General features: G+C 48.4%; 1 protein-coding gene across 4 annotated transcripts in view; it reads right to left on the bottom strand.

Moving 5' to 3' along the window:
• PRKCE (protein kinase C epsilon) overlaps nucleotides 1-27,164 on the bottom strand; it is a 525,000-nt gene that overhangs the window by 165,042 nt on the left and 332,794 nt on the right. For all 4 annotated transcript variants that reach the window (XM_049115863.1, XM_025465791.3, XM_035695928.2 and 1 more), the window contains exons 3-6: nucleotides 18,051-18,210; nucleotides 15,774-15,808; nucleotides 14,330-14,415; nucleotides 10,103-10,232 (exon numbers count right to left, since the gene is read on the bottom strand). In XM_049115863.1, coding sequence (XP_048971820.1) covers nucleotides 10,103-10,232; nucleotides 14,330-14,415; nucleotides 15,774-15,808; nucleotides 18,051-18,210 — 411 coding nt within the window. The remainder of the gene's footprint in view (nucleotides 1-10,102; nucleotides 10,233-14,329; nucleotides 14,416-15,773; nucleotides 15,809-18,050; nucleotides 18,211-27,164) is intronic.

Genomic DNA, 27,164 nt, shown 5'->3' with positions numbered 1-27,164 from the left:
ATACTCTACCACACAATCTAGCCCTCATACTCCTGATATTTACCCAAATGATTTGAAAACTTATGTTCATGTGAAAACCTACATGTGGAGGTCCACAGCACCTCTTCTATTCATAATCACCAAAAATTGGAAACAAATAATTTGACCATTAGCAGGTGAATGAATAAACTATGCTACATCCAGACAATGGAATAATTATTCAGCACTAGATAGAAATTATCTGTTGAACTATGAAGAGACATGAAAGAACCTTAAATGCATATTGCTAAGTGAAAGAAGCCAATCTGAAAAGCCTCCATTTTGTATGATTCCAGCCATACAATGTTCTGGGAAAGAAAAACCATAGAAACTGTAAGAGGCTCAGTAGTTGCCAGTGGTTGGGGGACGGGGAGCAACAGAGCACAGAGGATTTTTAGGGCAGTGAAATTATTCTGTATGACACTATAATGGTGAACACAGGGCATTATACATTTCTCCAAAATCATGGGACGTGCAACATCACGAGAGAACCCTAATGTAAACCGAGTGATAACAATGGGTCAGTGTAAGTCCACGGACTGGAATAAACGTACTGTTCTTGTGGGGGATGCAGATAGTGTGGGAGACTGTGTGTGTGAGGTGGGGATATATGGGAAATCTCTGTAACCTGCCCTCAATTTTGCTGCAAACCTAAAACTTCTCTAAAAATTCAAGTACATTAAAACACACACACACATGCACGTTTGCACACACACAAAACTTTCCGAATGAAACCAAGCAGAGAAATCCATGGTCTGGTCACTGGCCCGGAAGGAGGGACAGCACAGACCACCCTCCACCCCAACTCAGCCTTGGAAGGCTCAGCTGAGCTATGGAGCTCAAGATGTCCATACACCCAAAGATGAGGGTGCAGGGTAGGGGTGCTGGTGGGAGGGGCCTTTCTCAGGCAATATAAACACATAAGGCAGCTCCACCACAGCCGGTCCCTGGCACTGACTTGATTCTCTGAATTACTGGTAGTGATGCCTGGAAATCTCAGGCCCACCAAGTACTCCCAGCACTCTGCTCAAAATTCCCAGTTCCACACCCCATAGCAGCAGCTACCCTTTGACACTAGGCTCACCTTACCTACTCCTGCCCACCAGCCCCATGAATGCGTTCTTCATGCTTCTTCATGAGGTGACAGTAAGGACAAGAATAAAGCAACCAAAGTGAAAGAATTTCTCAGCAAGGGCAGCGGATCTACATAATGTAGCCTCTGGCGCCCCCTGCTGTTAAAAGGCTAAACCAGTCTGTCCTAACCAACCAATGTGGGTTGGCTGGACAGCAGGACAGAAGCGGTCTTCGGGGACTTCTTCGTTTTTTACTTTTAAAACTCTGGGTTTTTTCCCCTCAAAGATTTTTCTATTTTCAAAAATTCTGTTATTTCCCTGGGAGAGCCATATAGTTTTCTTGATAAGTTTTTTAAAAATCCCAATGTTGTGTCAGTTAAAATGGACAGCACGAGATAGTGTCTTTGAAAGTGCTTTGAAAAGTCTGGAAACATGAGGACAAAGCTGGCTGAGGAAGGGGAACTTGAGATCATTCAGGCAGCCATAATGGGTCCCCTGGAGGCTGGGGCCTGACGCCCAGAGGGTACAGATCAGTAAAAGAAAGTGGATGTGCTGGCGGGAACCAAAAGAAACCCGAGGTTCACCCACAGGAATAGGGGCCAAACAAACCACCCAAACTGTCCTCCCCCACCTCTGTACTGCTGGTAAACACCAAGGCCAAGGACCATTAGCCCTGGGCTGCCAATCCTAGCCCTGGAAGTCTTCCCTGTTCATTTCCAGTGGTTTCACCGGTGTAATTCATGCTGGGAAGAAACCGGGCAGGCTTGCTGGGGCTCTTTTAAAAGGAGAATCATCACTCTACCACCACCCAGTTACTCATGTTTGTTGAGCTCCCACTCCATTCTGGGTGGCACTGCAGCACACCGACCTACATTTCCTATCATCCATTCTACCAGCCTTTGGAGAGATGAGGCAGGTCAGGCTTTGGGAATTTTTTCAGAGCAAGTAGATGACTTGAGAACAATGACAAAGCCACACCTGAGCAGAGAGGCAGGCCTGTGTGTCTTGCAGAAATCTCTTTATGTTAGAGTTATCTGGCCCTTGAGCATGAGCCAGGGCATCAGTTTGATTTCATGGCAGGTTACAGTCGGCCATGCCATGCTCGGAGACAGAGGACAAATAATTGTCAATAGGAAACTGTATAACTGTATAATACAAGTTGGCAGGGGCAGGGGTGACAGACTGTAGAGTCCCGGGCAGACACTGGATACCCTATGTCACCAGCCAGAGATTTGGGAGTCCTGATCACACTGGGACCATCATTCAAAGCTTTCCAGAGACTGACAGGCCAACTGTCTGCTGCCCAATATTCTTTGGACGAAAACTCCACCAACCTTGAGAGCATGGACCCCCAGGCATTGCCCGGTGTTACTGCAGAGGAATCCAAACCAACCAAGCAGACCTCCTGTAGCATTTCATTGCTGAGTACTCAACTGCTTCTTCTTTCCATGCCCTCAACTTACAACTGGCCGTCTTCTTAAAATGTCTTCCCTTTTGCCTCCATGGTCTTCACGTCCTGTTCTTCCCTCATGATGTAGCTGGAGCACCATCTCTCCCCAAAGCCTGTCCTGACGGCCTTTCTTGCCCATGAATTGCTCCCACTTATTTTTGACTGGCTGTTTGACTAAGTCTATTATTCAACTTGTTAATGCTTACTACCCAAGTAAAGTGGAAGTTCCTAGAAAGCTACAGTAATGCTCTATCTCCAAGTTCTCCATGATGCCTTGCACAAAGCAGGGTGCCATGCTTTTAAATGAACACTAACTCTGAGGAGAGTATCTGAAAGTAGGCAGCATGATGGCAACTATCAGGCCAGACCCCAGTAGGTAGGAGGTGTCTGAAATCCTAAACTCCCTACAAAAGCATTTTCCAATCATGTAAAATTTAGTGCCAAGGCAAAAGGGAAAATACTTAATGCAACTTCATTTAAAAACAAACAAATAGGGATCTCTGGGTGGCTCAGTGGTTTAGCGCCTGCCTTTGGCCCAGGGCACGATCCTGGAGTCCCGGGATCGAGTCCCACGTCGATCCTGGCATGGAGCCTGGCATGGAGCCTGCTTCTCCCTCCTCCTGTGTCTCTGCCTCTCTCTCAATCTCTGTGTCTATCATGAATAAATAAATAAATAAATAAATAAATAAATAAATAAATAAATAAATCTTTTAAAAAAAGATCAAAAACAAACAAATAAACAAAAGTCCCCTTATGTGATTAACTCCTTATATGATCCAACCACAAAAAGACCAGGGCTTAAAGTTATTGCAGGACTTCTAGGGGCCTTCTTCCATAACTATTCATACAGACACATGAAGATACCTGTATGAGGATATTTGCAGCAGCATGAAATAGTGAGGATGCAGAAACAAGTGTCCATCAAGAGGGCAATGTTGAAATGATGTATAGAATGTTCATAATATGGAATATTGGGCAGCCATTAAAAAGAATAAAGTAGACTTAATATAGTGACTTGGAAATACCCTAAGACATATGGGGGGGAAGCAAATTACATAACGATGCATAGAGGATTTAAATAAAAATATTTATTAAGTGTCAATGTGTCAAGCACTGTTGCAGATGCTGGGGAAACAGCAATATGGATGGAAAAAAACCCTCATGGATCCTCATGGATCCTTATATTCTGAAGGGTGGAAATATATTACTTATAAATAAGTAATTTACAATATTAGATGATGGTCAGTTTCATAAAGAAAAAGCAAGCAGAGGAAGGTGATGCAAGGTAAGAGGTGAGAGCTTCAGTTTTTAAAAGGGTGGTCAGAATAGCCCTCATAGAGAAGGTGATCGAGTGTGTATGTTTGTAGGGGTGCATGAGTGTATGTGAGGGGAGCACAGGTAGCTTCTAAGGTGGCTCCCAATGATCTCCACTTCCTGACATCCATGTCTTCGTGTCATTCCTTCCAATTGTGTGCCAGATGTAGTTATCTGTTCTCATGTGCAGACAATGTCAAAAGTGATAGGATGTCATTTTTGCCATTAGGATACAAAAGACTGTGGCTTCTGTTTCGGGCATCCTCTCTCACTTTCTTGCTTGCTTGTGCTGTAGGAAGCCCGCTGCCATGCTGTGAGCTGCCCTATACAGATGCTCATGTGGCAAACAACTGATGTGTCCAGCCTGGCCAACAGCCAGTCAGGACCTGGGGCTCCAACAGCCTCATGAGCAAGACTGGAAGGAATGCTCTTCCAGTCGGGCCTTCAGATGAGACCAGAGTCCCAGATGTCGGTCTGTCTACAAGCTCTTGAGAGACCCCAAGCAAGAAGCACTCAGCTGAGTTGCATTTAGAGACAGACTCTGAGATATCCCTGGTTGTTTCAAGGCACCAGGTTTTGAGATAATTTGTAATGCAGAAATAGATACCTAATACCGAGTGAGTGAGCAAGCAAGCGAGTTTAGGTATCCATGCAGCAAACATACACACAATTACCATGGAAGGACCCATAGCAGTTAAGTCTAGGCATGGAAGTAGAAAGAAAATATAAAGGATTTTAATATCTTTCATATAGAGATACTTGAGTCTTGCTAGAATCTTTGAGGGTAAGAATTATTTACATATTACTAGTGTTCTTTTTTTCCATTCTAAAAATACAAACAAAACTTGAAGTTACAAGGAATCTAGTTGTTAGAAAAATAATAAAGGACTAACATTTTCAGAAGTGATGAGAATAAAAATCCTTTTCTGCGTGTTTAAAGTGTTTTAAATGTCCAAAACACTTAAAAAGGGGGGGGGGAGGGAGGGAGGGAAAAAGGAAAGGAGGGAGAAGGCAGGAAGAGAGGAGGGAGGGACAATGGACAGAAGAAGGAAGGAAGTAAAGAAAGGGAAGAAAATTCTTCTTTTCTTTTCTGTTCCTGGCTTTCCACAGCCACTGCACATAGTATGCAACTAAGATCACTCAGTTCATTATTTCATTAGAGTCCTCAGAAGACAGAAGGGCAGCTGAGATTAGAAGCAAGCCCAGGTGGGATCCCTGGGTGGCGCAGCGGTTTAGCGCCTGCCTTTGGCCCAGGGCGCGATCCTGGAGACCCGGGATCGAATCCCACGTCGGGCTCCCTGCATGGAGCCTGCTTCTCCCTCTGCCTGTGTCTCTGCCTCTCTCTCTCTCTCTGTGTGTGTGACTATCATAAATAAATAAAAATTAAAAAAAAAAAAAAAAAAAAAAGAAGCAAGCCCAGGTCACCAAGCCAGAGTGACCTCCCTGCAACTGTCCAGCCAGGCAATAATGGAACCAAGACCAGAACAGCTTCCCAGACTCTTAGCCTGTGACCCCGATGGGCCACAGCTCCCTAAGTCGTTGGTCCTCAAACAAAAGGACACATTCCTCATCCCCTTAGACCAGGAAAGCAGCCACAGATCACAGCAGTTATTAAGATGGGATCTCAAAGAAAGGCAGGGGGCTGGGGAGAGGACTCTTTGGGAACCTCTAGGCCAGACCTTTCTCCAGTGAGCCTTCATTCCTGGCTGGGAACAGAGCTGCAATCAGAGCAGAGAGGTAGGCGTAGGCTGCGCCGCCCCCCCTTCCCCCACCCCATCACATAGGCATGAGAAAGAAAGCAGGGTTTCCTCAGGTCCCTACAGTTCATGCTGTGAGCTGTGTAGACAGATCTGGCCTTCTGCTAACTTGTCCCTCGGTGCAGATGACTTTAGGGCAGCTGTGCTGGAGATGGGAGTGTAAGATCATGGGTGGAAGAGAAGTAGGGGGTGGGCCAGAAGGTGAGTGAGAACCGCTCACCTTCATTAGAGAAGAAAACAAAAATCCTAAGGCCTTGGGTATCTTTCCCTCCAGGGAGACTGACTCCATGTGTCAAGAGAAAAATAAAACACAGGTACAAAAGGGCCTAGAGGTTCACAGTACAGGTGAGGTCAGGTGAGGAAGTGGTGTGGTTAAAGTGAAGTGAAGAACGGAAATGATTCAAATGCCTCAGGGGCTTGGTGATGGATGCTGGTATCTGGGTGTTTGAAGCCAGTTTCTGGTCTAACAGTGGTTGGGGTGCTCAGGTGGACCCACAAATGAGTCTAGAGAGAGACTCTGACTCTGTGGGCACCTTAATCCTAAGAAAAAAGACAGGAATGAAGTATTTTGTCTGTTCACTTGGCACCAGTGTTTTTCTACCCCTGACTTAGGAGCTGGGTTACCCAACGACTATCTGTGAGCATCCTCCCAGGGTCCGGGGCCTCCAGGCCATGCGCAGGGAGGCGGCAGCCCAGAGACATAGGCCGGTCCCCACACATCCCTGGCTGTATCCACCCTTGTGCACATTGTACAGTCTCTCCAGTTCTCCATTCCCTTCCAGTAAAATGGGGTGATGACATACCTTCTCCCTGGCCGACAGAGGGGTACACACACAACCCTTGACCCCCCCCCCCCCGCCCCCAAGTCTAGGTAGCTAGACTTGCCAAGATAGTCTCATGGATCCTTTCCTGTAGATCCAAGGTCTCAAGAAAACTGTTCCATTGAAAGTATGTGACTTGATTCCCAGGAGTGAGATGGGCAACAAAGCTGAAGCCACGGACAAGGGGACCAGGGCCCCAGCCTTGGGGATCAAGGTGGCATGTTCCAGCAAAGGCAGGAACCTGATAAAGGCCTCTGGAGTTAGGAGAGGGCATGGAGCACAGATCAGAGTCAGGGGGCTTAGTGCCAGCTCCACAGGAACATGCTCCAGGACCCTGGGCATAATTCTTGGTTTCTTTTTCTTAGTAATCATAGCAGCAGAACTAGACTCAGACCCAGGCAAGCGGGGGCCCCTGTTGGCCTCTTGCGACCATCTCCCTCTCCATAGGGTAAGGGGTCTGCAGGGGCAAACCCCTGAGGTTGAGAACCTCAGGGACGCCTGAGTGTCTCAGCAGTTGGGTAGCTGCCTGCGGTTCAGGTCATGATTCCAGGATCTGGGATCAAGTCTCACATTGGGCTCCCTGCGGAGAGCCTGCTTCTCCCTCTGCCTGTGTTTCTGCCCACCCCCCCATGAATAAATAAATAAATCTTAAAAAAAAAAAAAAACAGAGAGAGAGAAGGAAACACGGCAAACCTGGGGCAGGGAAAGCATTCTGTAGGGTACTAGGAGGGTGGATTCCTGTCATCATACATTTGTCAAAACCCACAGAATGTCCAAAACCAAGAGTGAACCCTAATGTAAACTAAAGACACTGGGTGATGATGTGCCGCTGTAGGTTCAGCAGCTGTAACAATCGTACCACTTGGTGGGGGGCTCACTGACAGTGGGGAGGCTGTGAGCACGTGGGGATGGGGCGGTATATGGAAAATGTCCATACGTTTCTCTCAATTTTGCTATAGATCTTATAGCTGCTCTAAAAAAACAGTCTGCTAATTGAGGGTGGCGGGGGGGCGTAGGTAGCAGGAGTAGGAAAGGAGCAAGGGGAGGTGAGTTCACCATCATATCAGACAAACAGGAGAGAGGAGATCTGTGAGCGTGTGCTGGGACTCTTGGCCTCGCAGCCCGTGGGCCTGCCTCCCTCCCGCTGCCCTGGGCTCCTGGGAACAGGTAGCCTCATTCTCCCCCGCTCTTGCTTGAGCAGCCGTGAGAGTGCTGCCTGCCAAAACAGCTGAGTACACACCCCTGGACCCTGCCTTCTTCCAGGGTCATCCAAGGCCCCCATAGTCCTGGCAGCAACATCTGGGCGTCTGGGCTGCTTTCTTAAGATGTCAATATTTATGAGATGACACTATCTGCATTTAGACTCCCTAGATAGATCAATCATTAATATATTTACTGAACACCAGACATTGGAGTCCCATCCAAAGCAGGCTCTGTGCTTCCCGGCAGCCCCACTCAACCCTTCCCAAATGCATCAACATTTGCTAACAACACTCATTGGGCCCTGATCCATTTATTTCCTCCTCTTCCATTGTTTTAATGTCACTTAGTGTCAAAAAGGATTTCGGGCAGGCCCTGCTTTTTTTGTGTCAGGGGCGTGCACCAGAATACTGGACGGGGAGGTCTGAAAGTCTGGGCAGCTCACCTGGGACAGCAGATGTGTCCACAGCCAGCACTTCCTTCTGTCCCAAGTCAGGACACCCTCAGTTGCCTGCACAGCTGTTTCCAACCTCCACCCCGTCATGGCTTCCACACCCTCTTCTTACTTCGACTTCAAAAGGGATGTCCAGGTTCAGAAGACAAGGGAATTCCTTGCAATGCCCTCAACAGACTCAGAACTTAAGGGATCATCTAGTCCCCTCACCTCCCATCCCTAACATAGGAAATGTATCCGTGTCCAGGCCTGGTCTCCAGGCTTTCCTTCCAGCCGGGAGGAGGGGTATCCATCTTTCTCCCCAAGGCCCACTCTGCTCCCCCTTGGCTCACTAATTTCTCCTTTTTCATAGTATTTTCCCTCATTACAGAAAACATTCTGAGAGGATACTTCATCTTCCATTCTGGCTTCAGCCTCCACACCTAGGCTTCCATCCCACCAAGATGACTCCTACCGAGGTCGCTAGTGACCTCCTACTAGTTAAATCCAACCCCATGTTCCACTTCTTACCTTGAGTGGCCTCTTGGAAGCATCTGGCACCACTTATCACTTCCTTTAAACGTTTTTTTAATACTCTTTACTCTTGACTTCTACACTGCCATTCCTCAAGACTTCTCCTCCCACCTCTGAGGTTCTTCAACTGCCTCTGCAGGCTTGTCGTTGAATGCCAGTCACCTTCCTCCCCCAAATCTCAGGGTGTTACCTCCTCTCTTCACACACAAGGCACTTCTGGGGATGACACTGACTTTCCAGCTTCAATTACTACCTTCTATACCTTTAACCACTACACTGACAAATCCCAAGTCTGAACACTCAATGTAGACTTCCCTCAGAATTTCAGTGAGAATTCCCAATAGTTGGACAGCTCCCTGTAGATTTCCCACAGGCACCTGGGGGTTAGCATGGCCCTTAATCAGCTCCACCATCTTTGCCTCTGACCTGCATTCCCTCTTGAATTTGCTCTCTCAGCGAATGGTGTCACCATCCTCCCAGGTGGATGCGGTCACACATCCAATAGATTACTCTTCAATTTAGTTATTCTTCCTCTCTGTATTCCCTCTACAGCTGCAAACATTATTTCTAATCGTCATAATTTCTCATTGGGATCCCTTCAATGACCAATCTGTTCTCGGTCTCAGTATTCCTTTTTTATACTTCATCTCTCTTTCTAATTTTTCCACAATGGGAATTTATTGATAATACATTCGGTACAAAGCCATGCAATATTCCGGCCCAACAGTTTGTGGACGTCCAACTCTGTATGCCAGCTGGACCAGCTCATGGAACTAAGCACTCCAGTCAGGCCCCCACAGCATGTTTCTGCCTTCCCATATTACCATGTGCTGTTACCTATCTCATCTGAGCAGAAGGCAATTCATGGGCAGGAAAGAGAAGAAGGAACTTGAGAACTCAAGGGTCAAGGTTCAAACCTTATTCCTACTAATAAGCGGCGTGACATGAACAAGTCACTTGGTCTTTGAACCTCGGGGTCACGGGAATAATACTACCTATGTAACGGGCCTGTGAGGGATCAATAAGATGTAAGAGCATCCTAGCATTTAGGAAAGCACCTTACTCCTTTCCAGAATAAGCTCAGAACCACAGATCGTCACAGAAAGATAGCCATTACTCATTTCAGGTCCTAACTCCAGAAATATGTCTTCCCTTCTGATCCAATGTATTTTTCCTTAAAATATTTCTACATTTTTATAGACTCCTCTCATGCCTCCCAGCATCCTCATGGTCTCAGAGATGGGAGAAGCACACATTCCTCAGCATTCCCTCTATGGAGTTTCCTTGGTCGCTCTGCACGGAGACTGCGTTAACAAATCCATGGAGTAACTAAGCAGCATGTAACAAGGGCTTGTGCTCAGTGCCCTGGCCAAACCTGGAATTTAATTGGGAGGCTCTGAGAACAAAAAAATTTTTTTAAAAAGGCTACAGGGAGACCAAAAGGATGTGAGAGTATGGGGCGGGGGGGGGGGGGGTCTAGGGCAGGGCACAGAGCACCTTACCTTTGCACTGCAAACCCTGCCGTAGGAGGCCCCAGAGCAAGGACCCACAGTGGTCGCAGAAGGTGGGGACCTTGTAGTTGTGAATACCAAACTTGTGAGGCATGTTGACGCTGAACCGCTGGGAGCCCACCTGCAGGGATGGCAAAACACAGGGTCACTGGCAAGCTCGTTCACACCCAGAAGACATGGCCACTGAAGGTGGCAGGTCAGAGCCTGGCTCTGAAAGCTGCCCTGAGAAGCAAGGTGCAGAGACCCTCCCAGGGCCTTGGGGCCTGATGCCCTTATAACTCATTCTCTGCCTCGCTATTGGACCTTGAGAGGCCAGGCCTCGCTCCCCTGGGCAGCATCACTCCAGGGCTGTGGGCTTCATTCACACTCTCATGGCACACGGCGCCCAATCTGCACCTCACATTCTGGCTGTTAGTGAGGTATCACTGTGGGTTTTTCAATGCTGCTTTGTGCATGGAGGCCGCACCTAGGCTGTTTTCCAGCAGCTTGATGGTGGACAGATTCTATAAATGCCCTGAAAACGCAGCACAGCTGTGGAAACTGTAGCCTGTCAGTTGGGACAAGCAATAATTGTGGTGAAGACTGCTAATACAGAGCAGTGACCACTAAGGACATGAAGGTATAGGTACTGCCCACAAGCCAGGTGTCATCATCATCAGCACAGTTCAACCTTACCAGCACCCCGTGTGGTAGGTGCCATCGTTAGCCTGAGTTTACAGATGGGGACATTAAAGCACAATGAGAGAAAGAAGCTTGCCTATAAGCTGATAAGTAACAGAGGCAGGATTCGATGCCCACGAGTGTGAATTCAGAGCCCAGGGCTTCTACCAGCAGTGCTGCCATTTATGGATTATTTAAAAAGAGTAAAGAGAAGGTGTAAGAAGGATGGGGAAGGATGGGGAAAAGGAGTCCGGGCAGTTTGATCTGCAGGCCTGGGTCTGCTACCAAACACCTGTGAGGTCTTGGAAGTTTCCTGACTTCTTGGGGTTTCAGATTCCTTATCTGGCAAACAAAGATGGCATGCCCATCCCACCTCATGTCACAGAGCCGTGGGGTGGACGAGACACTGAAGCGAGGGGTGGTCAGCATTGGCCCACCTTTCTGGGTCTCTTGTGGCCCTCCACAGAGCCACTCACTCTCCATCTACATCTCTAGTGGAGCAGACACATGAACCAGGTCCCTCTCAAAATGGGCGAGACCATCACCAGAGACCCTGTGGGCTGGGGAGAAAGTACTCTTGCATTTGAATGTGGGAATCAGGGAGTGCAGAGCATGCAGCAAAGAATCTATCCTTGGCTCACCGGGGACTGGCTAATGAAGGCCCCTGTGGGGGGGCAAGGTGGAGGGGATAAAGCTAGACATGGACATAGATGTAGACACGGACTTGATCCCAAATGTAGAGGCATGAGGCATGCCTGTGCACAGGCACACGCACTCAGGGTCACTTGCCTTCACAGTGAGGCAGAGAGAGGCTGACCCTTCCATTGGGCCAGAACCTCACTGACCCTGCTTGAGAGCCATGGGCGATCACTCAGGGTCTTGCCCCAGTACGAGATCTCCAGGTTTACTGACAACAACTGTGCCCACGCCTCCCCAGATTTATAGTAGAGGCAGATGTATTCGTGAATGTGGTCACATCACGTCTACCTCTGCCGGCTCCTCCTGAAGGGTGCAGATCACTGCACCCACTTTTCTCCTGCAAATGCTGAAGATATGGTTGGCCTACACTGAGAGCAGACTCGTGGGTTCCAGGAAGAGCCTCAGAGGCACACAGGCGACAGACAAAGGTGAAGAGGTGGGGAAGTGTCCAGGAACTAGGAGGTTCAGTGAGGGGCGGGGACAGCTGAGGGGCCACCAAGGACTCGAAGGTATCAGAGAATGGTGGGAGGAGGACGGGTCACATGCAAGAGCCACAATCAGAGAAAGGGCGGCAGGCACGCCGGTATATATGTGCACACGCCACCTTGCTGGGAAGACCTGGAAACTGGGGTGTGACCAGCGCAGAAGTATGGGAAGGAAGAAAAGAGCAGCAAGACAGAACCAGAAGGTCAAAAAGGAAGGAAGGAAGGAAGGAAGGAAGGAAGGAAGGAAGGAAGGAAGGAAGGAAGGAAGGAAGGAAGGAAGGAAGGAAGGAAGGAAGGTGATGCAGAGGAGAGCCTCCTGCGGTCAGCACACTTGGAAGTGCAGGGACTGGTGTGTCCTCAGGGCCAACGTGCAGGCAGGAAACAGGGAGAGAAGAGCAGCTGGGAGCTCTTGCTGCAAAAGTTCCAAAGCACCTCACGGTAGGAAGACATCAGAGATACCTGGGGCTTAGGGCCCCGTGTATTCAGGGTGTGCAGGTGTGTGCACACATGCAGGCAGTGACAGGAAGAAATGAGCTCGGGGGGCGCTCCCCAGCAGTGCTGGACTCGCAGAGGGCACATCCGTCACCCGGGGGTGGGGTGGGGGCGCGCCGATGCTCCAGGAGATGGGCCCTAGGGGCCCCGGGCCAGGCAGGAGCTCCACAGGGCTGAGAAACCCACGGCCCCGTTCTTGATCCTTGACAATCTATCTCCCTTGGGACACATGCCAAGTTTGCGAACACACCTCGCTGGTGACTTATGTTCGCTGCCAACAGGCCAGGAAAGACAGAAAGAGCTGGTCACAGACTCAGCTGTCACAGGTATTTCACACCCCAAGCCTCTAACCTGCACAGCACAAACCCGTTGGGGACTTCTCCCTCCAAGGAGATATGGAGAGCTCTAGAAGCCTGGAAGGGCTCCCAGTAGAAGAATCCCGTGAGATCCTGAAGGGAAGGAATCGTGTGTTCCTGTTTCTCCGGGACGTGGCACAAGACCCAGCACACAGGAAGTGCTCAGCGGACTGCGCACAGGAAGGAATGGACGGACAGCAAGCCAGCCACCTGCCTCTCGTTTACTCATCAGAGTAACAAGCTTGACAGTGTGCTTGGGTCCTGATCCTGGCACTGGAGCCAGGAGGCCCAGGTGGTGACCACCTGCAGCGTCCACCGTGTCAACAGAGCCCCTGCAAACAACCCTGGTGCCCTGGGCCGCCTGCCCCTCAGGGACGTAGAAGGTTCCATCCAAGCCGTGTCCCTCGCTGCTTTCCAGAGACTGTGTGAAAGCGAAACGAGATAAAGGATAGGAAATACTTCAGATGCCAAGATGCCACTTGGGTGAATTATTTTTAAGTCAAAGAAGTCCTGTAAGTCAATCCTTTTGGAAGCCAAATTATAAATCCACCTGATTATCAACCCACCTGGCGTCTCTCTGACCCCCAATTCTAATGCCCTATGATCACGCAGTACTTATTTATTTCACCGAGAATTAAAAGCAGGCCTCGGAAACCCACTGCTGTGAACACAGATAACGCCCACACTCACACTCTCCTCCCCATCGCTCAGTCAGGAGAAACCCACCTTCGCTGTTGAACTGTCTCCCTTCCTGACCCCTAACGACTTCCCTAACAGCCAATCTGATACTAGGTTGTAAGAATACAAGACGATGAGTCCAGCGGTCAAGGGCTCAGACGCTGTGGAACAGACTACCTAGGTTTGAGCGTGGCTCTTCCCCATACTAGCTGTGTGACCTGGGGCAAGCTAACGCGACCTCTCTGTGCTTCCGCTCTCTGTGTTGCGAAGTGAAGATGATAACTACACATCATCTCGTTCGGGCTGCTATGAGGTTAAATACTATGTGTTGAAGAACTTACATGGGCACACGGTACGTACCCCATGAATGCCGGCTGGTATTATTACCCTAGTTATTCCCGTCTCCTAAGTGTTTCTGGGGTTTGCTAATTCCTCTCCGTTCCCCCCTCACCTCATAAAGATAAGGCTCCCGCTTGTGTGTTGTGTCTCTCTCGATGTTTATGAGCGGCGGGGAGCCACTTACATGTCAGTTGCCACTTCACTGTTCCAATGAGATAATGAATGACATAAGACAATTCACATTTTCCTCGCAGGCTTTGGGGATCTGGGATTGCACCGCACTTGGCATAATATCCACAGACACGAAACGGACTCCGAGCCCCACTCTTTCTGTCGACTGAGCCTCTCGCTGGAAGGCTGCGGACAACTCCCTTAACCCTGATCAACTCAAGGAAGAAAGCGAGGGGATCCCAGAGCGATAAGGAGCTGCTTCGGAACCCCGGAGGAGGCAGGGGAGGGTGGGAGTGGCGGTGAAGAAAGCCCAGAAGTTCAATGTTATAAATATTTACCTCATCGGGAGTTTCCTGTTTCTTTAATCCAGCACACTTCGTAATTATGAGCTCATGGCATCGCTTGTGAACCACACAAGTGCAAACTGCAGATGGAAAAAAAAAAAAAAAAGGAAGGCTGAGCGACAAGTGGGGGTAAAAGGATTGCACCCCAAGGTTCAGGTCTCAGTAGAGGGATGAGCGGAGCCACGCCCCTTCCGTCCCCAATCTTAAAGAAGCCCTTCCTGCATCGCTGTGCCATCAGAGCCAGCAGGGTTCCCTAAATGCTCTGGAGAAGAGCGCACCGCTTCCACCCAGAGGGCATCAGCAGTTTTCTCTAGTTCCAGACGTACCGATCAATTTCCCCGCTTCTATGTGCCAAGGTCAGGGCACGGTTTCCCTTCGGTGAAGCAGGTCTATTAAAGGCACTGCAGCAGTCCTGTGCTCCACCCCAGATCACGTCAGGGTTGGCGCGTGTGACAGGGAGCACTGCAGCGGGAGAATGGGTGTTCTGTGGCCCAGACCGTCTTAAACGCTTTTGCTTCATTTCACCAGGGCCTGGAGCTCTGTCTTCAGTGTCATGAGGCAGCGTGGGCAGTGGTGGCTCAAAGGGTAAGGAGCCATCTGCATACGTGCTACCCTGAGGACATGGCAATGTCCAACAGAACCCACTCAGGGTCCCCACCCCGGGGTGATACCCAACTTAACCAGAGCCTGAGTGAGGAGATGGAATGGTCTCCCAGTTCTAACCGCGGAGAAACCTTGACGTGAGCACAGCACGTATCCACCCTCCAATCCTAGCCAACCTGACCTTGCATTTTATAGTCAAAGAACTGAAAACTGACAAGCTGCAATAATGTCAAGTGCGTTTTAAATGTTGAAGAGTTAATAAGTCCACAGTAGAGACACACACACACAAAAAAAAAAAGAAAAAAGAAAAGAAAAGAAAGAAAAGAAAAAAGAAAAGAAAAGAAAAGAAAAGAAAAGAAAAGAAAAGAAAAGAAAAGAAAAGAAAAGAAAAGAAAAGAAAAGAAAGAAAAGAGAGAATCAGCAAGGACCACTGAGTGAAAAGAGTGAAGTGGGCAGGTGAGGGAGCTTCTTCAGGGAGCGAGAGAGGGACGGGACTGAGAGAACACACGGAGCCCAGCTCAGTGCAGAGTGGGGCCTTCCGAGGGCCTCCAATTGTTGCGTCTCACTAGGAGGGGTGCTGAGACCCCTGGGACAGCGGAGACAGGTGGCACCCACAAGGTACTCCCCTATCCCTGCTCCCACAGGGGAATACGGGAGCCATGGCCAGGCAGGGACACAGAAAAGCAGGGTCTTGCTTCTTGGAGAGGGATCAGAAGCATGCAAACTGTTGAGAGCCTCTAAATGTCATCAAACCCAGCACACGCTTCCTAGGAGTGTCACTGATCTGGACAGACCTGTGGGCCCCCAAGGATTAGGTTCATACAATGCCTCTTACCTTGACATTGGTATCCCTGCTTTCCTATGACACCCCTGCAAAGAAGAATACAACCTTTTAATAAGTTTTAGTAGGTCAAAAACCACACAGTCACCCCATTCTGGCCACCACCCACAATGCACCAAGCATTGTGGAATCCAGCATCCTTCAGGGCACCCGGGTAGCTCAGTCAGTTGAGCGTCTGCCTTTGGCTCAGGTCATGATCCCAGGGTCCTGGCATGGAGCCCTGTGGCAGGCTTCCTGCTCAGCGGGGAGTCTGCTTCTGCCTCTGCCCCTCCCCTCCACTTGTGTTCTCTCTCTCACTCCAAGCAAATAAATAAAATCATGGAAAAAAATGACTCCTTCAGAGGCAACAGAAAGTAGACCCAGTGCTTAGAATGGGTACAAGTTTTGGTCAGTGTCAGGGCTTGGTTTCCTAGACAAACAGCCATTCCAGTGGGGCCATTATAGTGTTCTAGAAAACCACGAAGACTCTGCTTGCTCAAGGCAGGTCCTGGTTAGTCGAATGTATCCTTCCCTTGTGGGTAATCATGTCAGAGGACTACGGCTTATAGGCACATTCCCTGGGCGTTTCAGGAGCAGTCAAGGGTCCTCGGTCAGTCTGTGGCCAGGATTAGGGGTTCAATGTACTGTTTGATCAAGGCCAACGCTCAAGGTTCCCTCCAGGGCAGGCGTAGGCTCCCCTGGGGCAGGGTTAGGGTCAGTATAGACACAGAACAACCCAACCAGCCTGGCCTGGGCCCTGTCCTCAGCACCACGACCAACTGGCCAGGGGACAATCTGCAATTTCCAGCCCAGCAGCAGCAGCCAGATGTCATCAGGGGCTACGCCTCAGGAAACCTAGAATCCAGTGGGGTTCACCATGGGCTTAGAGGAGACCTGAATCCATAAATCTCAGCTTTCACAACCTACTCCCTCCAAACACACAACTCATGACCAAACTACCGAATATGTAGGCCAGAGGGTAAAGCGGCCCCGGGGGGTGGGGGGGTGGGGGCAGGGGGTGAAATGTATCTGTGGTGGGAGTGGGGCATTATTTCTGCTTCAGTCAGGTTGAGTGTATTCTGAGCCACATCGCCTCCAATGTCCATGCCAACCTCGGTGACTAGTTCTGGAAAAGCACGAGGACAAGACAAGCCACTCCTGGACACCTTGGGAATTCAAAGACCGATTCGAATGTTCCCTGGTTTGGTTTGTTTGTGCTGCAGGTTGGCCTCACTCATTCTCCCCCACGGGATCCAAGTGCCAACTTCAAGAGCTCAGAGAGGTTGCCAGAAAGGCTGGTGGGAGGTCAGGAAAAGCTTTCAGTTGGGCTCACCAGGGGTGGAACTGGGTCTCTGATCACTTTCTAGCTGGAGGACAACATACTTGTCTTGTTTTCTGAGTCTCAGTATTGTTAGCAGGATGGCTTTAATAATGCACAGTTTGTAGGATATTGGAAAGCTTTAATTAGATATCTTCAGTGCATAAGAACGAAACTGGCACATGGTAGGCATTCATTAAAATTCCCCCTCCAATACCCAAAGCCAGTGCTTCTTCTCCACCTCCCAAAAAGGCCTACAACCTACCTGTCTTTGCCTATCAAAATCCTAGTCATCATGAAAGGAGAAATGCCACCTCCTCCGGGGAGCCTTCCCTGAGCACTCCAGCCAATGCTGCTCTCTCACTCCTCTGAAATCTGGGCAGCCTAGTAGCACCACTGTTATAACAGTTATTAAGAACTGCTTTGAATTACAGATACTGGCAAGTCAAGTATTTTTTTTAAGCTTCATAATGGAAAAATTCAGAGCATACAACAATAAAGAGATAAATGTAGCAGATCCATCACCCAGCTCTAAGAGTGATTAATATATGATTGGTTATTATTATTTCATTTCTACTGCTAGCCCCTCTCCCCGTATTAAAAAAAAAAATCTCAAACATCACACCATTTCATTTCTAAATGATTAAGCTTGTGTCTCTAAAATATAAAGATTCTTTTTTTTAAAAAATATACATCACAACATACCGCTATTGGTTAAAAGATCGTAACCCCTTAAACAATGATATATGACATGATCCTAGGTATAAAGTCACCATTCCTCCCACTTATCCCCACTCCCCAACCCTGGGACAAAACACTCCCTTAGCCTCCAGAAAAGTCTTCTGCAATCAAATAGAGAAGAAATAAAGCACATCAGCACTTTAAAAACGAAGTTTCTATTCTCCTCCAACTCTTCCCCAACTTCTCACCTCAGAGAAGGCGTAACCAGAGGTTCCGGGGAGACAGGGCCTTACCAGATAAAGTCTCTGCAGTGGGAGCAGTAGGTGGGCTGCCGAAGGTAGGTGGCCATGAACTTGTGGCCGTTGACCTGGTGGACCCTCCGCCTGACGGCCCCCTGCCGCTTCCTGGGCCGCATGCGCTCCCTGAACACGCGCTCTTCATTGTCTTTAGGGGCTGGAAGGGGACAAGGGCAGGGAAGATGACAGGTCAGTGAGCACACCTTGAAAGAGGCCTCCCCCCACCGCAGGCGCCCGGAGCGGGAGGCACAGGGGCAGCGCTCCCTGGCTCAGGGGCTCTGGGGTCTGAGCCTCGGACCCAGCAGGCCGCACCCTGCGAGGCAGGAAGGCTCTGATCGTGCCTCTGTTTCCCGCACCGGCAGCACCCGCCAAAGTCATCGCAGTCCCAGTCCTGCTCCAGCTGTGGCTGCTCCATTGCCCTGAGGACCGGCTGCACATCGCAAGGGTGTGGGATCAGAAGGCTCAAGGTTCACATTTTATCGCAGCTTCTGAGCAGCGTGGCCTTAGACAGCCGGGGTGGCCTTGCCCGGAGCCTCCGAGGGCCTGGCCCTCTGTAAATGGGGATGGCAGTGCTGACATCACAGGGTGCCGAGGAGTCTGCACCCAGCTGCCTGGCTCAGAGAAGCAGCTGCCTAATAAACCCGGCTGTCCGTCCTTCCCCCCTTCCTGAGTAGGACAACCAGGAACCTTTCCCTAGAGGCCAAAAGGAGAGGGAGACACAACACAGAGAAAGTAGTTTTCCAGAAGGTTCAAGAGCCACCACTGTGGACTTTAAGACCTCACTGAAGACGGAAGGACTGTCCCCACTGCTTCCTTCCCTCCACATCAGGGGTTGTCCCAGGCCTAAAAAAGCCCTGCAAGGGGGCTAATAAACGACAACAGAACTAATAATAATGATTGCTATGGAATGAACGTATGTGCCCCCCCCACACACACACACACCACCCGGTCCCATTCACATACTGATGTGACAGTGCTCATGACAGTGGGGTTCCCAGGATGGGGTTAGTTCTCTTATAGGAAGAAGTAGTGCTCTGAGCTCGCTCACTAACTTATGAGCACCCAGCGAGAAGGCTGGTGTCTACAAGGCAGGAAGAGGGCCCTCATCTAATGGTTGGCATCTTGATCTCAGACTTTCAGCCTCCAGAACTATGAGAAAGAAATTTCCGCTGTTGAAACCAGTTATTTTGTTATGGCAGCCCATGCGGACTAACACAATGAGAATGATGGCTAATGCTTCTCAAGGGCTTACTCTGTGCCAGGTGCCCACTGAATCCTTACAACCTTCATGCAGGGTACTGATGTATCCCCACTTCACAGATGTGCAAACTGAGGCATAGAGAGCTTATGTAACCTGTCTCTGGTAACACAGCTACTAAGTGGTGGAGCCCAGATTCTAAGCCAGAGGGCGGAGGGAGAAGCCAACATTACACTGTCCACATGCTTTGGGGGACAGCTCACTCTCCCGACAGCAAGGCCCCAAAGCACTCATCTGAGGGGCTCTCATAATGTAAGAGCTGAGCTGCCTCTGGCTTCCTGGAGGGCAGGGGAGGCAGGCCCTGGCTCTCCTGCCTGGTTCCCAGAGCTACTGCAGGCCCAGGAAGGTGGCCTGCATGGCACTGCTTAAAGTGCACTGGGAAGGCTCGACCCACACCCGGTGCACCCCCCAAGAACCTCCGCCACCCGACATGCCACCATGACAGTGTCAGTCTTGGGGGGGAAGGAACATGGTTCCTCCTAGACCTTTTTGGAAATACGGTTCCCTGCCCTTGGGCACCTGGGTGAGCCAAAATAGCTGTAGAATCCGAGAGCAGTCTGTCAGTATGGACAAGGCAGGTAGGGGTGGAGGGTCAAGGAGAGGCAAGAATGGGGAGCACATGCCCAGTGTTGGCTTTAAGGGGGGGAAGCAGCCTCCAAGCAAAAAGGCTGAGCTGCTGATCCTCAGGACAGATGACGCAGATGGGGGTGTGCCCTCAGCCCCTCAGCTTCCCCTCCTTGAGCTTGCCTGAGTCCCCTTTTTAACTGGAGCTTATTTTTTCGAAATGTCTCTGACATGGAGAGAGATGGAATATGGAAAGCCTACCTCCTACCCTGATGCAACCAACGACCACAACCCAGCTGACCAGGTCCTCATGGAGGTGTCCTTGCTTTAACACAGAGACATGTGCACACACAGAGAAATCTGGCCATGGCCATCCAATTGTGCAATTACAGGTGACTTTCATTTCTGCTCCCTCCTTTCACTATATTCAGAATATTTTACCATTTTTAGATGCAGGAAAAAAAATGGTAATTAAAAAAATAAATCTCTCCAGTATCCCTTACTTGCTACAAAGCTGATCTACAAAACCCCAGGCCCAGGCTGCCGAGGCCAGAGGATGCACATTCAACTGCTTTCACCAGATTACCATGGATCACATTTAAACAGTAAGCCAGCCCCCTCATGCATTTCAGGTGCAATCTGGTTTGCAAATCCTTCAAATTGACTAGTCATTTTGATCCTGGAAAGTTGTATTTTCAGATAAACTGCTGAAGAGTCCAATCTAGTTTTCTCAAAGGAGCCCTGCTAGAACCAGGGTTACAGGTGTCCCCGAGGGTCTCTTTCTCAATTTTTTACAGAAATGACCAGAAATCAAATCAAAGGTCTAAACTCCATTTATTTTAATATGTTAAATATAGCAACCCAATAATTAACTTGCTGACTTTTAAAGACCTCTCAGGGGGCACCTGGGTAGCTCAGTGGTTGAGCGTCTGCCTTTGGCTCAGGTCATGATCCCAGGATCTGGGATTGAGTCCCATATCAGGTCCCTGCAGGGAGCCTGCTTCTCCGTCTGCCTATGTCTCTCGTGAATAAATAAATGTTAAAAAGGGAGGAAGGGAGGAAGGAAGGGAGGAAGGAAGGAAGGAAGCAAGGAAGGAAGCAAGCAAGCTTGCTTTCGGTAGTGTGTTCTCAACACCTGGAGAGAAGCTGCTTACCACCTGTGAGCAGTGAGGGGTGGGTCCTGGGAGCAGGTTAGACAGAGAGCCAAGAATAATTTCCCATAAGTCAGGTCTGATTATCTGACTGAACTTCCCCAACCTTTCTGTGTCTCCTGCCCTGGAGCACACACACACTGCCTTTTGAGATTCTATATCAAAGATATAGGAAAACAGAAGGCTACAGGAGAAGGAAACACATGTAATCCTCATGTTGCCCATGGGGACCTCCCTGCCCTCCATGTGCCAAGCGGCAGGACAGGTGAGAGGAGAAAGGGGATGGGGCCCCCAGTTGGTGAAAATACTCCCATCCCCCATTCCTCTCATGGGAGCCAAGGGTCCCTCAGGCCCACAGAACCTCCCTGCTGGGAGGTTGCTGCTGCTGTCAAGGGTCTCCATTAAAATCCAATTCCTGTAGGGTAATGTATCATGTGTGCGTATGTATGTGTGAGTGTATGGTGTGAATATGACATATTTATAAATGTATACAGGTGTGGATATAAAAATCAACACAGTATATATTAAATATATTAAGAAAAATTTCTGTAATTTTTATACTTACATAATATGGGCTAACGTATCATTACATTTATATCATAAATATAACAGTATAATTATAATATAATTAATATTATAGCATGATCATGTTATAATATTATTTATAATGTACGATAGGATACAAACATATGTAGCTTGACTAAACCATTTGAGGGCTGCACACACAGGGACACCTTACCCTGAAGTATATCAGCCTTCATCTCCTAAGAACAAAGCTATCCTCCTACATAATAACCACAATTATCAGAGTTAAGAAATGTAACATTGATATAATATTATCTAATATAAAGTTCATATTCAAATTACTCCAACTGTCCCCAAAATGCCCTTTACAGTTGTGGTAGCTTTAAGTTTTTTCAGAAGCTACTTAGAGCTCCTGCTTTGCATTTAGTTGCCATATCTCTTTAGCCTTCTCAGTGGAGAACAGCTTTGTTGTTTCCTTTTTATGATACATTTATGAAGAGCCTAGGATGTTGTCTTATGGAATGTTCCACAATCTGGATTTGTCTCGTTCCCCCTGATTAGTTTCAAGTTAAATACCAAGAATACCACAGAGGTCTGTGTATCAACAAATCCAAATATATCCATTAAGATCCCTCGAGATAACTGTGTAAATGACATGAACGTAAAATTTATAGGAGAATTATAAAATATTCACTCTTATTAGGAATTTTTAAAATGCAAAGAACAGCTGGTTTTTACCATCGACTTACCGTTTCTTACCCAATAAAGAAACAAGTTTGTTTTAAAATGGTACTATCCATATTATACATATTGCAATGGGAGGTAAGATTTCCAGAAGCAGTATTATAGGAGCAAACATCATAAAAAAGAGTCAGATCCTTTAATTTGGGATTCTGTCTAAATCAATAAACAGAAACTAAAAACTATATAATTATAACTGATATATATTCCCCCGTTGCAGATCTGTTTTAGCAAAGTAACTGGACTAACATAAAAAGAAGGGTCTAACCAATTATATTACATTTCTAGCAAGTTAAAAATGGTGAGCTAAGACCACATAGGAACATGGGGAAATGATAGGAGATGGTAAAAACAGAATGCACAAGAACACAAAACTGTGTAAAACACACTTGCAGATTGAAGGTAACATAAAAGAATTACGTGATGCTCTTGTAGGATGATGGGTTTATGGATTGTCCGTACATGGAAAACAATGTTCTCTGATGCTCTTTAGTGACTTTTAAAAGCGGTTCTCTATGCTGGGGAAGTGGAGGGCTAACTTGGCATGAGCGAGGAGAGGGTACTGGACGTTGCAGTGGAGAGGGGGACAGGCCTAATGTCATCAGCTTCACAGCTGCCAGTGCTTCTGAACTGAGGGAAGAGCTACCCCGACCTGCCCTCTACGCCCACACCGAAGGATGCTCACTGCTGTCACTGGTGTGACCCTTCATTTGCAGCAGCCCTCAGAGGCGAAACTCAGGCTGGCTTTCCCCTCAGAGGGTCCATCTGGCCCGTTCCAGATCCTTTGTTTTATGGGTACACCTGCCACACAGCAGAAGGGAGAGACCAACTAAAAGCTGGGTAACTTTAGTGAAACTCTCTGTGGAAATGAAGATCTGTCAGATATAATGACAAGAGTTCACGAGGGCATAAAATGAAGCAGGGATGTCCTCTGGAGCAACTGTGAGATCCTCTGTTACCGCAGCCCCCAGCAACATTCCAGGCATGTTTCCTGCTTGGTTCGATTAGTCTGTCAACTTCAAGCTCCTGGGACCTTTCACACAAGGAGTATCTAGTAGCCCTGATGCTCAGAACAATCTACGGCAGGTTGCAGACAGGTGGCGGAAGCAGCAGAAAGAGCCCACACCTTGGAGTCATGACTCTGGTGAAGCAGCCTCATCTGGCTCCTCTCCCCTGGGCTCCGACCTCCCCATTTCAGCCAGAGGAACTCTCTCAGACACAGGGAGAGCTAGCTCCTGGCACCACACCGTATGCCAACCTTCCCTGGCCAGTCTGATCATTGAAGGCCTCACTGATGCGCCATCTCCTCCCTCCCCGCACCTCATCTCCTCCTGCACGATAAGGGAGCCGACCTACCAGGACTGAACACCATCCCCTACGTGAAAGGACATACACCCTTAACCTCCATACTCTCAGGATTCTCTTTAAGAAGACCTGGCAGGCCCCGACTTAGGAACTCCTGCATGCCAGCACTTCCTTCCACGGTATGTGTAGCAAGGACTGCCAAACCCAAGGATCGATCCTGCCCAAGCCCCCTGGCCCAGATGCCTGGACCAGACTGACCAGTATGCATGCCCAGCAGCCTCTGGGTACCGCTGTCATTCCTCACCACAGGACAGGCAGCTACCCTTCATGTTCAGGGCACACAGGGGTCTTTGCCACAAGCAAATATGCCGTGGGGTCGTCTTTATTTTTTCTGACTTCTCTCTTTCGATCTTTTTCGGCCAGTATGGCTGAACTAGGCATTAGGAGACCAGATAACTGTTGCCTTTGCCCCACTCTTGCTTGATGTCCTAGACCAATTCATTTAATCTCTTTGGGCTTCTGCTTTTCTATCTATCAAGAGAGGGTAATGCAACGGCTCCGCGTAAACCCCAAGCTGGTACGCACCTTTCTCTTTCTTCCTGGTGCCAACACAACCTGAGGAGTGAAACAGCCTCACTCCCTGCCCTGCAAAACCTGCACTGACACCCCCTAATTGCTTTACCCTGCGGGGGCCGCGCTGCCTCCAGATGTTCCACACCTGCCACTGTGAATAAAAGAGAGTCAGCATTCTCTCTCCGCACCCCATCCATTAGGGGCTTTAGAAAAACGACTCCTTCTTCATACTTGGCAAGCTGCCAGGAAGATTGGGTTGGGCAAGGAACACTGACTCAGTTCGAGGACAAAAGCAGTAAGAAACAGAACTGGTTTGAGAAAAGGCTGGGGACCTCCTCAGAAGGCTTTTCCTAGAACCCAAGCAAAGAATGAATCCAGTCCTCAAAGGCAGGTTATTTCACAACACAAAACAACTCATCCACCCTGGTATTTTGTTTTGTCTTTTGGTCTAAGGAACTGTCAAACCTGAGATTTTTCAGGAGCTGAAAAATAATAGCTACAATTTATGGGGCCCCCGCCATGTGCTGGATACCATCCTAAGTACCTTACATCTATGAAATACTATTCTGTGCACGAGGTACCATTACATATTCATGAGGCGCTGTTTCATACCCACGAGGAGCTATCACATATCCACGAGGTGCTATTATATACATGTGAGGTACTATTTCATATACATGAGATATGTAAGCAACTTACATACATCATCTAATACCATGGAGTGGTACTATTCTTGACTTCAAAGAAACCAGGCCTTCAAGAGATCTAAATAATTTATTGAAGGTCATACAGCTAACAAACAGTAAATGTCAGTTCAGAAACTCCCACCCTGGCCCATTCAGTCATGCCTCCTGAGGATGGGAGAACAGCCTGGGCCCCATTTGTACCCGACTGTATGGAAGTCAATGACTGTTTCTCCCCGCCCACCTCTTCACACATCCACCTCTGCTCTCATCTAGAGACTTGGAAAGGGGACTGATTAGCTCATGATACACCCACAGGATGGAGTTTAATGCTGTGGTTTTTAAAAAAAGTAGATATGCTAAGTCCACCAAGAAATAAATAAGAAAATGAAGAAAGGGGTATATAGTATGTACATAAAATGAGAAAGAGAAGAGGATAAATATATTCAAATACACACTGAAAATTTCTGAAGGGTATATGATAAACTGTCCATCTAAAAACATGTACTCTGTAGATACTGGATGCCAGGTACTGTTCTGGGCACAGACTCCATACCACAAAGGGATGGGCCATGGCCACTCTCTCAATTATTGTTCTCTGGTCCTTGAGAGGTGTCCACCAACAAAGCAAAGAATTACCATGATATTCCAGACAACGGTGGCTATGGCTTGGCGGGGAAGCTCCTAATAGAAGCTAGATGGAACCTTTGCCACCCCATCTGTGGGGAGTTAATTTTTCCCTCTCAATAGTTCGCTGGCTTGACTTTATGGACTTTCTGATGAAAAAAATGCAAGATAAATGGAAGGAAAACAAAACCAAAAAAAAAAAAAAACCCTCAAAACTATGCTTTTATTTTCAGTGCCATGCCTTTTATTTTTATTTGCCATGAGGAAAATAGGTTATATTTTCAAGTAGAATAAATAAATTCTTCATGACAGGAGTTTTAAATACGAAGTAAATATTTATGTGATGCCAAAGAATACGTTCTACATGCTGTACTCACACAATAAAGAAAATCCTGTTCAAAACAGGAAAGAGGAAACAGCAATTAATTCCCCAGGAGAGATTACTCCATGCTATCTATGTCTTCCCAGAGAGTCACACAAGGAGAATCGGAGATGTCTGAGGGCTGAGGCTTGCAGTTGTCTGCATGTTTTATTCTGTGTGGAATCTAATCAGAAGAGCACTGGAGGCATTTCAAGATTAGCATCTCAAACTTAATGGAAACTGTTTTCTTCTTTCTCTTCTGCACTTTCAGAAGGAGCTGGTCTGTCTTCATGGCAGAGCTTGTACTCTATCCACTTAATAAAATAAAACTTAAGTTACTTTGTGCTTTGTAGGAAGAAAACATGAAAGAATCAGCCACTGATAGGATAGGGAGAGCGGCATAGTATAAAGTGAGGGGAGATATGGTGATGGCCGGTCAGTGGGACGGTGGTCACTGAGGGGGAGGCCCAGGGAGAAAGGGCCGGGCAATCTCCCAACCCCATGTTGTGATGCAGGGCACACTCGTGAACACAGAGAACCACTGGACAAAGCGATTTCACTTAAGCAGGAAATATGCTTGCCTCCTGCCCTGCTGCATGCATGCATTCATTCATTCGTTCACTCATTCATTCCTTCTCTCCCTCCTCCATCCATTCAAAATATTGGGGTTACTTTACTGCATGCCTCTGGTACCCAGGAAAAGTCACTACTTGCCAGGAGGAAACCACAGACCAAAACCCTCTAGGCAGACCTGCTAAAAACTCAAAGAACATTCCCAGCCTAGGAAATCAGCCAAGTGGGGCACCAGCCAAGGGTGGGGTGAGAGTCCCCGCAGGGCCCAGTGACGGTCCTGTGATTCAGATCACAGGAAACAGAGCTGTCGCTGCATTCCTGGGCACCTGAGCCCTCACGGAGCTCATGTCAATGAGGCTGGGTGCTGTCCACTGTCCGTGTTTCCAAGATACTGTATGAGAAAGGCCTGTGGGAGAATGGTGGCAGCAGTCTAGGCAGGGCATCTGTCCATGCCCAGGTGCTAGTTGGTCATCGTGGGGCCGGTGGGGGTTGGGGATCAGTGCCAAGTGGAGGTTGGCATCCCTCCTCCAAATATGTAACAAGCCGCCTCTGCCACAGGGACCCCAGCCAAAAATGCTATGGGGTCATCTATGGAAAAGCCCACGTCCACCCAGTGCTGTTGATACGAGCCCTTCAGTGTCATCCAGTCCGTGGCACACAGAGCTCAGGAAGGTTCAAGCACAGCGAGCTACAAACCATAAATTCTAGTGCCTAAGTAGTGCCTCACTACCGCATCCTGGGCACCACAGA

Source organism: Canis lupus, chromosome 10, assembly GCF_003254725.2.
Source record: "Canis lupus dingo isolate Sandy chromosome 10, ASM325472v2, whole genome shotgun sequence".
NCBI lineage: Eukaryota > Metazoa > Chordata > Mammalia > Carnivora > Canidae > Canis > Canis lupus.
This window is presented reverse-complemented; position numbering and strand designations above follow the sequence as displayed.